The 13,435-nt window shown below is 39.6% G+C and overlaps 1 protein-coding gene across 2 annotated transcripts in view; it reads right to left on the bottom strand.

The window, feature by feature from the left end:
* Positions 1-13,435, bottom strand: part of KHDRBS1 (KH RNA binding domain containing, signal transduction associated 1) — a 37,476-nt gene that overhangs the window by 18,405 nt on the left and 5,636 nt on the right. For both annotated transcript variants that reach the window (XR_010024182.1, XM_063104495.1), the window contains exons 2-5: positions 7,558-7,682; positions 6,257-6,373; positions 4,771-4,917; positions 88-221 (exon numbers count right to left, since the gene is read on the bottom strand). Coding sequence is in view for 1 of the 2 variants with exons in the window: in XM_063104495.1 (XP_062960565.1) it covers positions 88-221; positions 4,771-4,917; positions 6,257-6,373; positions 7,558-7,682 (523 nt within the window). In the remaining variant the exon portion in view is untranslated. The remainder of the gene's footprint in view (positions 1-87; positions 222-4,770; positions 4,918-6,256; positions 6,374-7,557; positions 7,683-13,435) is intronic.

The following is a 13,435-nucleotide window of genomic DNA, read 5'->3' as shown; positions in this document are numbered from 1 at the left end:
AAGCTGGAGATAAGAGCACTACTAAAAGAGAGAAGGTACTAGTAGTCAAATTTACATCCTACTTCTGGCTGCCTCCATTATTTTTACCTGGGAACAGGTGGAGGCGGAGGTGCAGCTCCCCGGCCTCTCACTGGCACCCCACGTCCACGAGAGGGCTCAGGTACTCCATTCAAGTAGGACAGCTCTAGAAATTGCTCCTGGCAGATATCATCCATCATATCCTGGGAATGAAAAATACAAGGAGTACTGAACAACATCACCTTGTACTGAGAAGTCATTTGGCCCACATGAGCCTTGCATGCTAAGAACAGCTTTGACAGCCCCAATGAAGTCTCAAGTTATTCATTCTCTGAAGTCAATGGCACCCTGCCCATCACATCTTTGATGAAAGTCTTGATGGCAGACCCCTTATTATTCAGATGGAGCTCTTCATAATGTGGTCCCTGCCTAGCTCTCCAAATCACTTCCATCCTCTCTCCAAATATAACCTCCTCTCCAGCCAAGCTGAACAACTTATAGTTCAGAGCCTGGCATATTCTCACATATCCATTCTTTGAAAATAGTTTCCTTCTCCTGGAATAATAAAAGCCACTACCATTAATGGAGCTCTATGCACTAGGCACTAGATAAGCTTTTTATAGACTTCTCAATTTAATTTTCAAAATGACCCTGAAGTAAATATGCAGATCTCTTCATTTTACAGATTCAGGGAGTATAAATCAATCAGCCTAAAGACATAGAATTAATAAGAGGCACGTTCAGCGTGAATTCAGAACTACCTGTCTCCAAAGTCTAGGCTTTGGATCAAAAGGCTATACTGTCTTTTTCATTCACTTGAGGGACTCTAACTCACCCTTACAAGACTTCTCTAATACAGAACTTCTTTTGAAAAACTTTCTCTTAATACTGCCCCCACACCTCCCCTTTTCCCAAAGCACCATTTACCATATAATTTTAGAACTGTTTGTCTTTCTCACTAGACTGTGAGCTCTTCTTGGGCCATTATTACACTTTGGAGCCATTTTTTAAATTTCAGACCCAAGCATAGTATTAGGCATCTACCAAATATTTAACAAATGTCTGGAATGAATAAGAAACCTGAGGCTCAGAAAAGTGAAATAACTTGTCCAAGATGATGCACATAGAGCTCCCAGTCCAGTGTTCTTCCTACTGTACCATGAAGCCTCCCTGGTACAGTTAATGGTTCTAAGGGGAAAACTGGGGACTCTGGTCATAGATGCAATAGGCTCACTTTTTTTCTCTTCGGAAGAGGGAAGAATTAAGTCAAATGCCATTTGCAAATCTTTTGACATGTTTCCTGTTGAGAGCTATTCAGTACTAACACTTCACACATTTTTATATGTCCCAGGTGGATACAGTTTCAAGAAAATAAGATTCTAGTCACTACAGAGATATCCTCTCAACTCTGGACCTCCCCCTACCTTACACATCACTGCTGCTCGAGACTCACATTGGAAAATCAAGTAACCAATTCTAGCCCATTGTGCAGATTCTTCCAATGGCCGCACAAATACTGAGGACACCCAGGTCTCCATGGCAGGCAGCTTTTTCAAAGATCACTTACATGGAAGCCTAATAAATCTAACCCTTCTGAAAAATATGCTCAAGACTAAAGATAAAGAGCAGACAGGTAGTCCTCCAGAAACTGGGTAGCCCAAGATGCTTCAACAGAACCCATCAAAAAGAAGAGTATGGGCCGGGCCTGTGGCTCACTCGGGAGAGTGCGGCACTGGTAGCGCCGAGGCCATGGGTTCGGATCCTATACAGGGATGGCCAGTGAGCTCACTGGCTGAGTGTGGTGCAACCCACACCGTGCTGAGGGTTGCGATCCCCTTACCGGTCACAAAAAAAAAAAAAAAAAGAGTAAAAAGAACTTCCTCAAGGAAAACTTATCCAGCTGTGAGTTTTTCTCTAGGATATTTTATTATTATTATTTTTTGTAAAGTAAGCAACGTTTTATTAAAAGAGGAAACAGACTTATGCATAAGGGGGGCAGCGACAGTAAACAGACCCTGAGGGGAACTGTTCAGGGTCTTTTATAGGGAAAGGAGTTAAGGGGTACAGGCCAGTGTCACTGTAGGTGGTCCATTCTGTTCTTCCTGGTTGCGACATGGGTGCATGCTCAGTAGGTCCAAAATGGCAGTGGTGTTCATCATTGTCATCCCAGGAGGGTCACTGTAGCAGTCACCGTGATGCTTTGTGCACAGGGGGAAATTCCTAAAGGGGTCTTAAGGTTAATCTGTAACTTTTACAATTATAGTAAACAAGCCTTATTGGGGGGGGGTTTGCAACTCAGTAAATATGTTTCCTCTCTTATCTCAGTGTATTTTATCAGGGTGGCCATTGGGTGTAATCATTTGCCCTGAGGGTCTTATGACTGAAGAGTGGAAAAGTAACAAAGTGTCCTCTGTAGGGAAAATGGAGTCAGTTTGGCTCACAGACGTAGCTTTACTCTGTTTCATAGTAGCCTAACCTAGTGCAAGAGATCAAGGCAATGAGCTGTTGAATGCTGGCTCCCTAAAAATGCCACCCAGGTAACCTGTGGATAAGGCTTGTCAGGTCAGGGAGGTCATATCATAACGGAGTCTTAGCCGCTTCTTGGAAGAGGAGGGATATTTATGAGGTTTTGGGGATCTGGATTAAAGTGGCTATTCTGAAGCAGAGCTTGATTAGGATTGGGAGTGTGTGAGACATAATAGTTTAGGACTAGTGGATACTGCAAGGCGTGAGTTCCCAAGGGAGTCTTTTGATCCTGGGAAAGTGGTATTTACTTTTTTTTTTTTCCTTAATTTTATTTTGTTGATATACAATGTGGTTGATTATTGTGGCCCATTACCGAAACCCCCCTCCCCCTCCCACCCAACAATGTCCTTTCTGTTTGCTTGTTGTATCAACTTCAAGTAATTGTGGTTGTTATACCTTCTTCTCCGCTCCCCCCGGTTTTGTTTGTTTGTTTGTGTGTGTGTGTGAATTTATATATTAATTTTTAGCTCCCACCAATAAGTGAGAACGTGGTATTTCTCTTTCTGTGCCTGACTCGTTTCACTTAATATAATTCTCTCAAGGTCCATCCATGTTGTTGCAAATGGCAGTATTTCATTCGTTTTTATAGCTGAGTAGTATTCCATTGTGTAGATGTACCACATTTTCCGTATCCACTCATCCGATGATGGACATTTGGGCTGGTTCCAACTCTTGGCTATTGTAAAGAGTGCTGCGATGAACAATGGGGAACAGGTATACCTTCGACTTGATGATTTCCATTCCTCTGGGTATATTTCCAGCAGTGGGATAGCTGGGTCATATGGCAGATCTATCTGCAATTGTTTGAGGAACCTCCATACCATTTTCCATAGAGGCTGCACCATTTTGCAGTCCCACCAACAATGTATGAGAGTTCTTTTTTCTCCGCAACCTCGCCAGCATTTATCGTTCAGAGTCTTTTGGATTTTAGCCATCTCTAGGATATTTTAAATTGGACATTTGATGTTGAACATTCTAGTAAAGACAAGGCACCTGGAAACAAAGCAGCTGCTGACACATTTGAGATAATACTGGAAATCCTTGGAATTCAGCATGACAGGGACACGGTGCCTATAAATTTTTGCTCTACCAAGTCTCACCATCCTCTGACACCACATTTAGTTCCAGCTCGTTTTATGTTCAAGAAAACCAAGGACTATACCTCTGCTTAGTTTTACTGATGTAAACATAACGCTTACTCAATTCTAGTTGAATAGTATTCCAAATCCTTCCTAAAGCTGGAGATTCATCCTTGATATTAAATATTCAACAGTACTATGTCAACTCTGACAACTACCAGGTCTTGCTAAAAGGCAAAAATAGCACCACTTTCTACTTATTCAAAGCAATAATCTGACCATATGGTAATAAGCAAGACAGATAATCTGGACCATCCCAACTTTCTGGCCTCAGTTGCAGTCTGAAAGAAGATGCACACCAATCTGTTTAACATCATCGAACAGCCAAGCCTGTAACAATCATGCCTCTTCCAAATAAAACTCTACTTTGAGTAAACTCCTCCAAGAGAGAAACTCCTAAGTGCACCCAGGTCAGAATTTAAATCCACTAACACGAATGCTACAAGCTTCTTGCTGTCAGCCTCTAGACTCTCTAGACCATGAGTATGGGGTGGGGGAGGGAAGGGCTACAGAGGTAGCTGTCCGCAAGGACCCACTTAGTTCCTGGTTGCATGGTAGCACCAAATCAGTTAGTTCAGTTAAGTTAAATCTTAAATTAAACCTTGTTAAAACAGATATTAGAATGCAGATACATTGTGGATCCTATCATATTGACAACATATGATAGGAAAACCACATTAGACAAGGAGGGGCAGACTGGCCTTGGGGCACAGTGCTTTGAGAACAAGGTACAAATAATGGACCACCTCAGAAAAATGAACATAAATGCAGAATCTGGTATACAATTTCTTAACCAGGTTATGCAAAGACCCTGGTTAAGAACCTCTTTCTCGGGGCCAGCCCGTGGCTCACTTGGGAGAGTGTGGTGCTGATAACACCAAGGCCAAGGGTTCGGATCCTTACATAGGGATGGCTGGTTAGCTCACTTGGGAGAGCGTGGTGCTGACAACACTAAGTCAAGGGTTAAGATCTCCTTACTGTACTCTTAAAAAAAAAAAAAAAAAAAAAAAAAGAACCTCTTTCTTCACAACAGCATAAGATCCCAGTTCTCCCTTGCTCAGAAGATAAAGGATACGGATTTCCTTACTGGTACTAGAAACTTCTTCACTTCCTCCATGGCATGGGCCATAAGAGCATAAGCCTCACATGGGGGTCCAAAGACTTCAATGAAGACATGCAGATCCATATTCAAGTGGGCATATTTGGGATCTCCACCTTTGCGCAGCTCTTCCTCCTGTGGAAAAATGCAGAGAAACATTACAGCACAAGGACGATGGAGAAAACACCACCCTTACCTAAGTAAAGGCCAAAATGACAGCAAAATATGACCTCAACATCTAAGAAAAACAGCAAAGTTTAAGAAAGTAAAATAAGCTCTGGAGAATAGTAATTTATACAACCTGCTAAACCTACACTTGGTCTGCTGCTAACTGTTAACTGTTGTCTTAAATCCTCAGGTATTCATTGGAGGTCTTATTAGAAGCCTAAGAGAAAAAATTTAATTCTAGTCTCTATTCAGATAATAGCTGTTTGCCACGTATGTATGTATTTATGGCAAAGTATTATTAGTTTTTAAATCCCAGGTAGAGCTGCTAATCACTACCAGCTCTGCTTATCTGCTTATAACAGTCTGGGAAGTTCCAGGGGAGGAAAGAAGTCAGTACAGGGAGAAGAAAAGCTCATGGAAATCTCATTACCCAGAATAACATACTTCTGCCCTAACTGCATGCATCTAGTGAGAAATGTAAGTGGACAAAAGAAGAGAGTCTGAATAAACAACATTAATCAACTGGGCTATACAAGAAGAGGCCTGAAAGAGCAAGTTTTCACATTGTAGCAGGTATGTCTCACCTAAAAAGCAGACCCTAAAAGAGCACACAGTATATGGGACTATGGCATAGGAGACCAAAAAAAAAAAAGAGAAGCAACATTAGGTTCTGTTGTGTCAGGATTACTCATGGTTCTTTTTGGAATACATTCTTTTTTTTTTTTTTTTTGTCTTTTTCGTGGCCGGCACTCAGCCAGTGAGTGCACTGGCCAGTCCTATATAGGATCCGAACCTGCGGCAGGAGCGTCGCTGCGCTCCCAGCGCCGCACTCTCCCCAGTGCGCCACGGGCTCGGCCCTGGAATACATTCTTTTAGTAGACCTCACATTCCCACCTGGCTATAAAACAAGCCAACTGATCCTCAAAATCACCTCACTCACTACTGTTCTCACTTTTCCATGTTACTGAAAAGGGAGTGTGCTGTTCACATTTTATTGTCTTTAGTTAATAAAGGGGTAAGTTTTAGTATATATGGCTCCCATTTCAAGTTGTCACAGATGCTACTGCTGTTTCCATTACTATGCAGTCAAAAGTCAGAAAGAAAACAACTACTAGGGCACAGCTAGGCTCTTCCAGGGTAGCCAAGCAACAAATTAACTTAGTTTATAATCTTTTGCATCCAACACAAACTTAAAGGAATCACATTCCATACATATACAAAATGGTTGCTTCCATAAGGCATTCACTCTAGACTGGACAACTAGAAGGCATTAGGGTGTCCTCTTACCTCACTAATGTGAGCTTACCTTGGCTTTATCTCTCATTGAGCCCTTTCCCAACACAGAGATCTTTGCACCAGTCTCTTCCTGCAGTCTTTTGATTGTATTCCCTTGTGGTCCAAGAATCTTCCCCACAAAATTGAACTAACAGAAAAGAACAGATGTCTAAATATACATGCTCCAATAAAACATTTCCACGACTATTACCTTATTTGATCTCCAACAACCCTGTAAAATAGGTAGAGTATTACCATTCCCATTATACTGAAGGATATATTGAGGCTGTACTGACAAAGTGAATAGCTTAAGGTTATATAACTAGAAAGTGGCAGTTCCTAGACTTGAATTTGGGTTTTCTGATATAGTCTGGTGCTCCTTCCATAACACACTGCAACCCTTAGTATTTTAACATACATAAACATTTTTAAGGCAGTGACCTTAGAGTAGACATATTACAGCTTTTGACAGTACATTTGGTAAATTAAATATAATTGCCTTTCTAAAAAAAGAAGGAGAAAGAGAAGGAAAAGTAGAAGAAAAAAGTATTTCCTTAAAAATAAACTTTGTTAGGGCCGGCCCGTGACTCACTTGGGAAAGTGTGGTGCTGATAACACCAAGGCCATGGGTTTGAATCCCTATATAGGGACGGCCAGTTAGCTCACTTGGGAGAGCATGGCGCTGACAACACCAAGTCAAGGGTTAAGATCCCCTTACTGGTCATATTTAAAAAAAAAAAAAAAGTAAACTTTGTTTTCATTTTTTTGGTGTCTGGCCAGTCAGAGATCTTAACCCTTGACCATGGTGTTATAAACACCGTGCTCTAACCAACTGAGCTAACTGGCCAGCCTTTAAAAGAAAACTTTGAGTAAGAAATAAAATTAACTTCATCCAGGGCTGGCCAGTTAGCTGATAACGCCAAGGTCATGGGTTTGTATACCCTTAGAGGCCAGCCACCAAAACAAACAAACAAACAAACAAACAAACAAACAAAAACACTTCATCCAATCAAGGATTTGTGTTACACTCCCTTTTCTTTAGATTTCAGGTCAATCTTTGTACAGAGAATTTCTCTTCAAGGTTCGATGTTTTTCTTTGAACTTCAAGCCTGAACAAACATTTGAAAAACTCTTTAATAAAAAATAAGTACATTTACTTCCTTGGCTACAGCTATATTATTAGTTATGGACTTAAGATATTTCAACGGCCAGAAACAGGTACTGCCAGCATGGAAGAGAAGGTTTACAGGCAAAGTACCTGAAGCATCACAATTCCCAGAAGTCCATGACCAACAAAGATAACTCAAAGAAGTGAGGTACTTTTTGCCTTACCTTGGGATACTGCTTGACAGGTATCAGCACCCGCTCTTTCAGCTTCATGTTTTTATGAGAAAATAAATCCAAATAATTCTCCTCATCGTCTTTTTTTGAATCCCCTTTCTGGATCTTCTCAATTTCTGAATAGAAAAAACAGAATTTTATTTTTGCTCTGGTAAATAAAGGCAATTTCTGTCTGTTTAAAGCAATAACATGGAGCACCACATAATGAAACCAAATAGTTCAGATCAATGTACTAATTTCAGACAGACTGGCTGAAAGCACCAAAGCTTTATGAGCTTGACTAGAAAACCCAAAGCTTGCTGAAGCCTCTACATCAGAGACATTCAGATGTTTCTTTACTCAAGATTAAATGGATTTAACAAAATTAATGTGGTGAGATGGGGGAAAAGATGAAAAAGGAACTAAAAAAATAAAAATAAAAATCTGCATCAGGAAAAAGTAAGGTTTTATCTTAATGAAGAAACAAAAGCAAATAATTTAAATATACGATGAATAATTGCAATAAATTCCACTGTGACAGTAGTGCTTTGGATACTAATCCTTAAAAGACTGAAAGACCCAGTTCTTACTCTGCCACTCACTTGTATGAAACTTAAGACAAGTTATTTAATTGCTCTGAACTTTGGTTTCCTCATTTGTAAAATGAAGTCAGATCTACCTCAAGAGGTTGCTATAAAGGCAATAAAATAACATATGTACACACGCCTATTAAAGCCCATTTCTTAGAAAGTGCTAAATATATAATCATGATCTAGGCCAAATTCAGTCAATGCAGAAGATGCACCGAGTACTTTCTTTTTCTTTCTTTTTATAACCACTTTATTGAGGTATGGCTGGCATGTAAAAAGCTGTACATATTTAATGCATACAATGATGAGCTTGGAAATAAGTATACACCGTCAACGTCATCAAGGCCACAGACACATCCTTCAGCACCAAAGGCATTTTCAATTCACAGGTTAAGACATTTTCATCAGCTAGAACCTTAGCATCCAAAAAGATTTCCTATCATTAAGGAACTTCATTTATTTACTCAATGACTGCAAGTGTTTGAGTGCTTCCTATGAAGAGGCAGATGAAGGGAGAGATACAGGTATGATCATGAAGCACTAAGGGCCATTATCTTACTAAGGGTCAGACACCTATCTTGCAACACACAAGAGATACAACAGAGCAAGTCAGATATGGTCCCCAAATCCACTGTTTATATACTGGAGTTCCCAGTCTACGGGGGTGGCAATGAAGTGCTGTAACAGGAGTTCTAACACAGATGGGGCAGAGTGTCCAAGGAATGAGCCGCATCTGAAAGCTTATGTGGTCCACTGAGAACAGTCAAAAAAAGAAATTTATACAGTACTCCCTAAAATCAGTAGAACATTCTAAATAACACAGAATGTTCTCCTATATAATATTCCCATATCTTGTTTCTATCTCCTATAATTTTAAGGCAAGAGTTCTCAAACCTCAACATGCATTAGAATCACGTGGAGAACTTGTTAAACTACACTGTTGGGCCCCAAACCCAGTCTAGGTTTTGTGTTAGGAATTTGCATTTCCAACAAGTTACCAGATGATGTTGACATTGCTGGTCTAGGGATCACACTCTGAAAGCCCCTGGTTTAAGATATAAAGATACCCTATCTTAAATACATTCTGCACCCTTAACAGTTTTAAAAATAACTGTTTAGACTAAGTATAGCTGTGAAGTACATAGATGAAGGAAAGTTACTTTGACTCTGACAGACTTCACAGAGTTCAGAATTTCAAACTGAGGCTCCTGTTTATTAAAAAGCCTAATTTCAGATGTTAATACTGTGTACAATGAGCTGGCTGAGCACACACTCCCTTGTTTTCTGACAATTAAAACTGCTTGGGGCTGGCCAGTTGGCTCAGTTGGTTAGCACACAGCCTTGTAACTCCAAGGTCATGGGTTTGGATCCCTGTACCGACCAGCCAACAACAACAAAAAAACAAAACAAAAACTGCTAATTGATTGTAAACACTCTTAACTAAATCTTTACGCCTGTGAGAAGAAAACTTTAAATGACAGTGCTCTTCACACTCCTATGTTTCACTGCTTGTAACACAAAGTAAATTTGACCTTACAATTAACAGACAACTCTTAATTCAACACCCTACTTGTTTACTGTTTTACTGGTGGTATATCCTGACCTCCACCCCTTCCTACCTACTGCTAATATTAACTTTTTCTGGTCACTCTTTTTGAGCTTACCATACCTGACTACACCTCTTCTTGAGTTCTCAGACTGGAAAACTAGATACTCAATCTTCAAAACTCATACAGGACAAAGATTCCACAATTCTGACCTGAAAACATCACTGAAGAGCTTGTAAGAATGTGGAACAAATTGGGCCGAGCCCGTGGCGCACTCGGGAGAGTGCAGCGCTGGGAGCGCGGCGACACTCCCGCCGCGGGTATCGGATCCTATATGGGAATGGCCTGTGCGCTCACTGGCTGAGTGCCAGTCACGAAAAAGGACAAAAAAAAAAAAAAAAAAGAATGTGGAACAAATTACATACTTCGTTTTATCTACACCCCCCTGTATTAGGGGAATAGGTTAGGCCTTTCACCTGTATTTGATACTGCTTTCCAGAAACCTTAGTTGGTTAGTGTAAGAAGATGAGACTCAAAGTCTGTTCATCTGCTCTACTCCTACAGACAACAAACAGGACTGCAAAACTGAACACAGTAGGAAAGTGTGTTTATATGTGCTATGTAACGGACCTTATGAATTTAAGGTCTTTCTATAACATGGATCTGTCAGATTCTGAATTAAGTCGGATCTCAGAATCCCTTTGTCTGATTTCTTTCACACTATTTTAAAGAATATGAAAGCATTTTTAGAGAATGCAGAGAACGATCATTTAAATAAAACTGAGTGTTGAAAAGATAAAAGAATCTCAGAAAGCAAAAAACTAAAAAGCAACTTGAACCTTTAAGGGTTAACTTCCAGGTTCGGAAGTGGAGGCCTTTATTCAATGCCTACTATATATCAAATGCTGCACAAACATTACCTCATTTACCCTCAAAAATAACTTAGTGAATTAGCTGGTACTATCCCAATCTTACAACTGAGGAACCTGAAACTCACAGAGGTTAATTAACTATCCCTAGGTCACAAAGCTATTAAAGTACCAGAATAAGGATTAAAATCCAGGCTTTCTTTAACTTCAGACCTCAAGCTTGTCCTCTGCTACTCAATGAGGGGGGAAAGGGTGTGAAAAGGGAGGGCATTTTATTTAAACAAGAAAGAGCTGATTTTATAAAATTTGGGAAACTAAAATTTATACCCTCAGACACTATCATGCAGCCTAAAGGCAACAAGAGGTTTACAGGTACCTAAGATGTACAGTTCCCTGATAATTTTTTTTTCCTTTTCTTTTTCAACTCTGTATTTCTCTCCTGGGCTTCACTTCTCTTGGAGAGCCATAGCAGGCTGTAATAAGGGAAAAAAATCAAGGAGAAGCTTCCTAAAAATGGCTTACCCTCACGCAAAAACTAACTCCTTTAAGAGATCTTTGCCTGAGCCGCTGGAGACGTGGATGTACCAACAGCCAAAGAAAGAAAAGCTGAGGTGTAAACAACACAGAGGGGCGACCCAATTGTTTCGCGGCCAGACACAATAATCATATTATCCAGTGCCTCCTATGTGTCTGGAATTTTGTATTATCTCACTTTGTCTTTATAATCATTATCCCCATTTAACATGTGAAGAAATCTGAGCTCAGAAAAGTTCTGTAACTTGTTGAAGATTACAAAACTAATTAGTGACAGAGCAGATATTTAAATCTAAGCCACTCCTTACATGAGTCACAGTAAATTCAACTAAGCTTGTGGCATTTATAGTTTTACTATAACTAATCTTTCATTTTGGGGGGAGTGGGGGGGTGTTGGTCTTATCATAACCAGACTATGAGTTCCCAAGGATGAGGACTGTTTGATATGTCTCAAACAAAGAGCATGGGTTTTGAAGCTAGACAGACCTGGGTTTGACTCCCAGTTCTGCTACATGTTTGGTGTGTGACCTTACTTTTAAAAAGGGGGAGAATAACAAAACAAAACAAAACAAAAACAAAAAACAAAACAAACAAACAAACAAAAAAAACAAAAGAAAGATTTAATGAACACAAAAATATACTAGAGACATTTGAAAAAATTATATACAAACTTTATCAACCACCCTGGCTTAACTAAAAACAGATTACTACATATATTTCATTAATTGAACATCTACTGAGGGCTGCATAAGAAATAAGACAATGGTGAAGACTTTCTGTCTTCAGCATCCAGAGATATGAAGTGTTTTCAGGAGGGCAAGATTCACAGCATATCTGCTCCAAAAGGTCAGGAGTCATGCCCTCCTCCAGACTCCCAATGCATCTGGTTCATACTTCTAACCACAGCACTCCTCCTCCTGTTATTAACAATTTCTTCACTCTTTACACTACACTACACTGAGCACCTACAATTCTTACTACAATGCCTGATACACAACAGGCATCCTATAAACGTTTCAATGAATGAAAGAAATGTACCACTAACACTCCCACCTTCCCTTAACAATTCAAATAACTTTACCATTCTCGAATCTGTAATTCTCTATCCTATATCTTTTATGTTGGTACCATCTTTTAGAATCTTAAGGTCAGTAAGCTTACCACCTTTGTGTTTCAAAAACTTACATTCCGGGGCCAGCCCGTGGCTCACTTGGGAGAGTGTGGTGCTAACAACACCAAGTCAAGGGTTAAGATCCCCTTACTGGTCATCTTTAAAAAACAAAGAAACAAACAACACCCCCCCCCTCCATTCTTTTTATTTATCAAACTGCTTATTGTTTTCAAGCAAGAGTACTAGAGCAAAAGGTTCTTAATCATTTGTTGTTGTTATTAGATTCTTAAACTTTTTTGGGGTCATGGGCCCCTTTGAGAATTTGATGAAAGCTACAGACTAGATCCCCAGAAAAAGATATGAACTCACAGTATGTCACAAACAATATTGGCTAAGGATGGGGATAGGGTGGGTACTGGTTCAAAAAAAAAAAAATTTCCCAAAAGCCTGAGTTAAGAGCCCTTTTATAGGGATTCAATTCTCACATTCCAGAACAGTGGCAAACCCTGTTGTGATATATTGACTAACGTTCTCCTAGATCTTTCCCTTAGGGAACAATTTCGAGCTTAGCGCTTTAAAAAAAAAAAAAAATCTGAGAAAATTGTAGATTTATAAGCAGTTGTAACAAATAATACAGACAGATCCTGTACACCCTTCACCCAGTTTTGCCCATAACATTTTGCCTATCTATAAAATCACAACCAGAAAATTAACACTAATACAATCCACTGACTTTACTGAGATTTTGCCAGTTTTATGTGTTTTATTTGTTTAGTTTTATGGAGTTTAATCAGATTTGTGTGACCACAACCACAGTCAAAATTACAGAACAGTCCTATCACAAGGATTCCTCATACTATCCTTTTACAGCCAGTTACCTCCTTCCTTCACCGCTGGCAACCACTAATCTGTTCTCCACCTCTATTATTTTTTTCTAAGAATGTTATATTAATGGAATCATATAGTAAATAATCTTGAGGTTGTTTTATTCACTCCGCATAAATCTCTTGAGATCCATCCAAGTTGTTGCATTTATCAGTAATAGTTCATTTCTTTTTATTGCTGAGAGTTCCATGGTATGGATGTACCACAGTTTAACTTATACCCTATTGAGGCATTTGCTTTGTTCCCAGTTTTTGGCTATTACAAATAAAGCTGCTATGAACATTTGTGTACAGGTTTTGTAATTTAATTTCTCACTCAAGAGTGAAATAAATGCCCAAGAATGAAACAGCTGAG

The sequence above is a fragment of the Cynocephalus volans genome, chromosome 8 (assembly GCF_027409185.1).
Source record: "Cynocephalus volans isolate mCynVol1 chromosome 8, mCynVol1.pri, whole genome shotgun sequence".
Lineage (NCBI taxonomy): Eukaryota > Metazoa > Chordata > Mammalia > Dermoptera > Cynocephalidae > Cynocephalus > Cynocephalus volans.
This window is presented reverse-complemented; position numbering and strand designations above follow the sequence as displayed.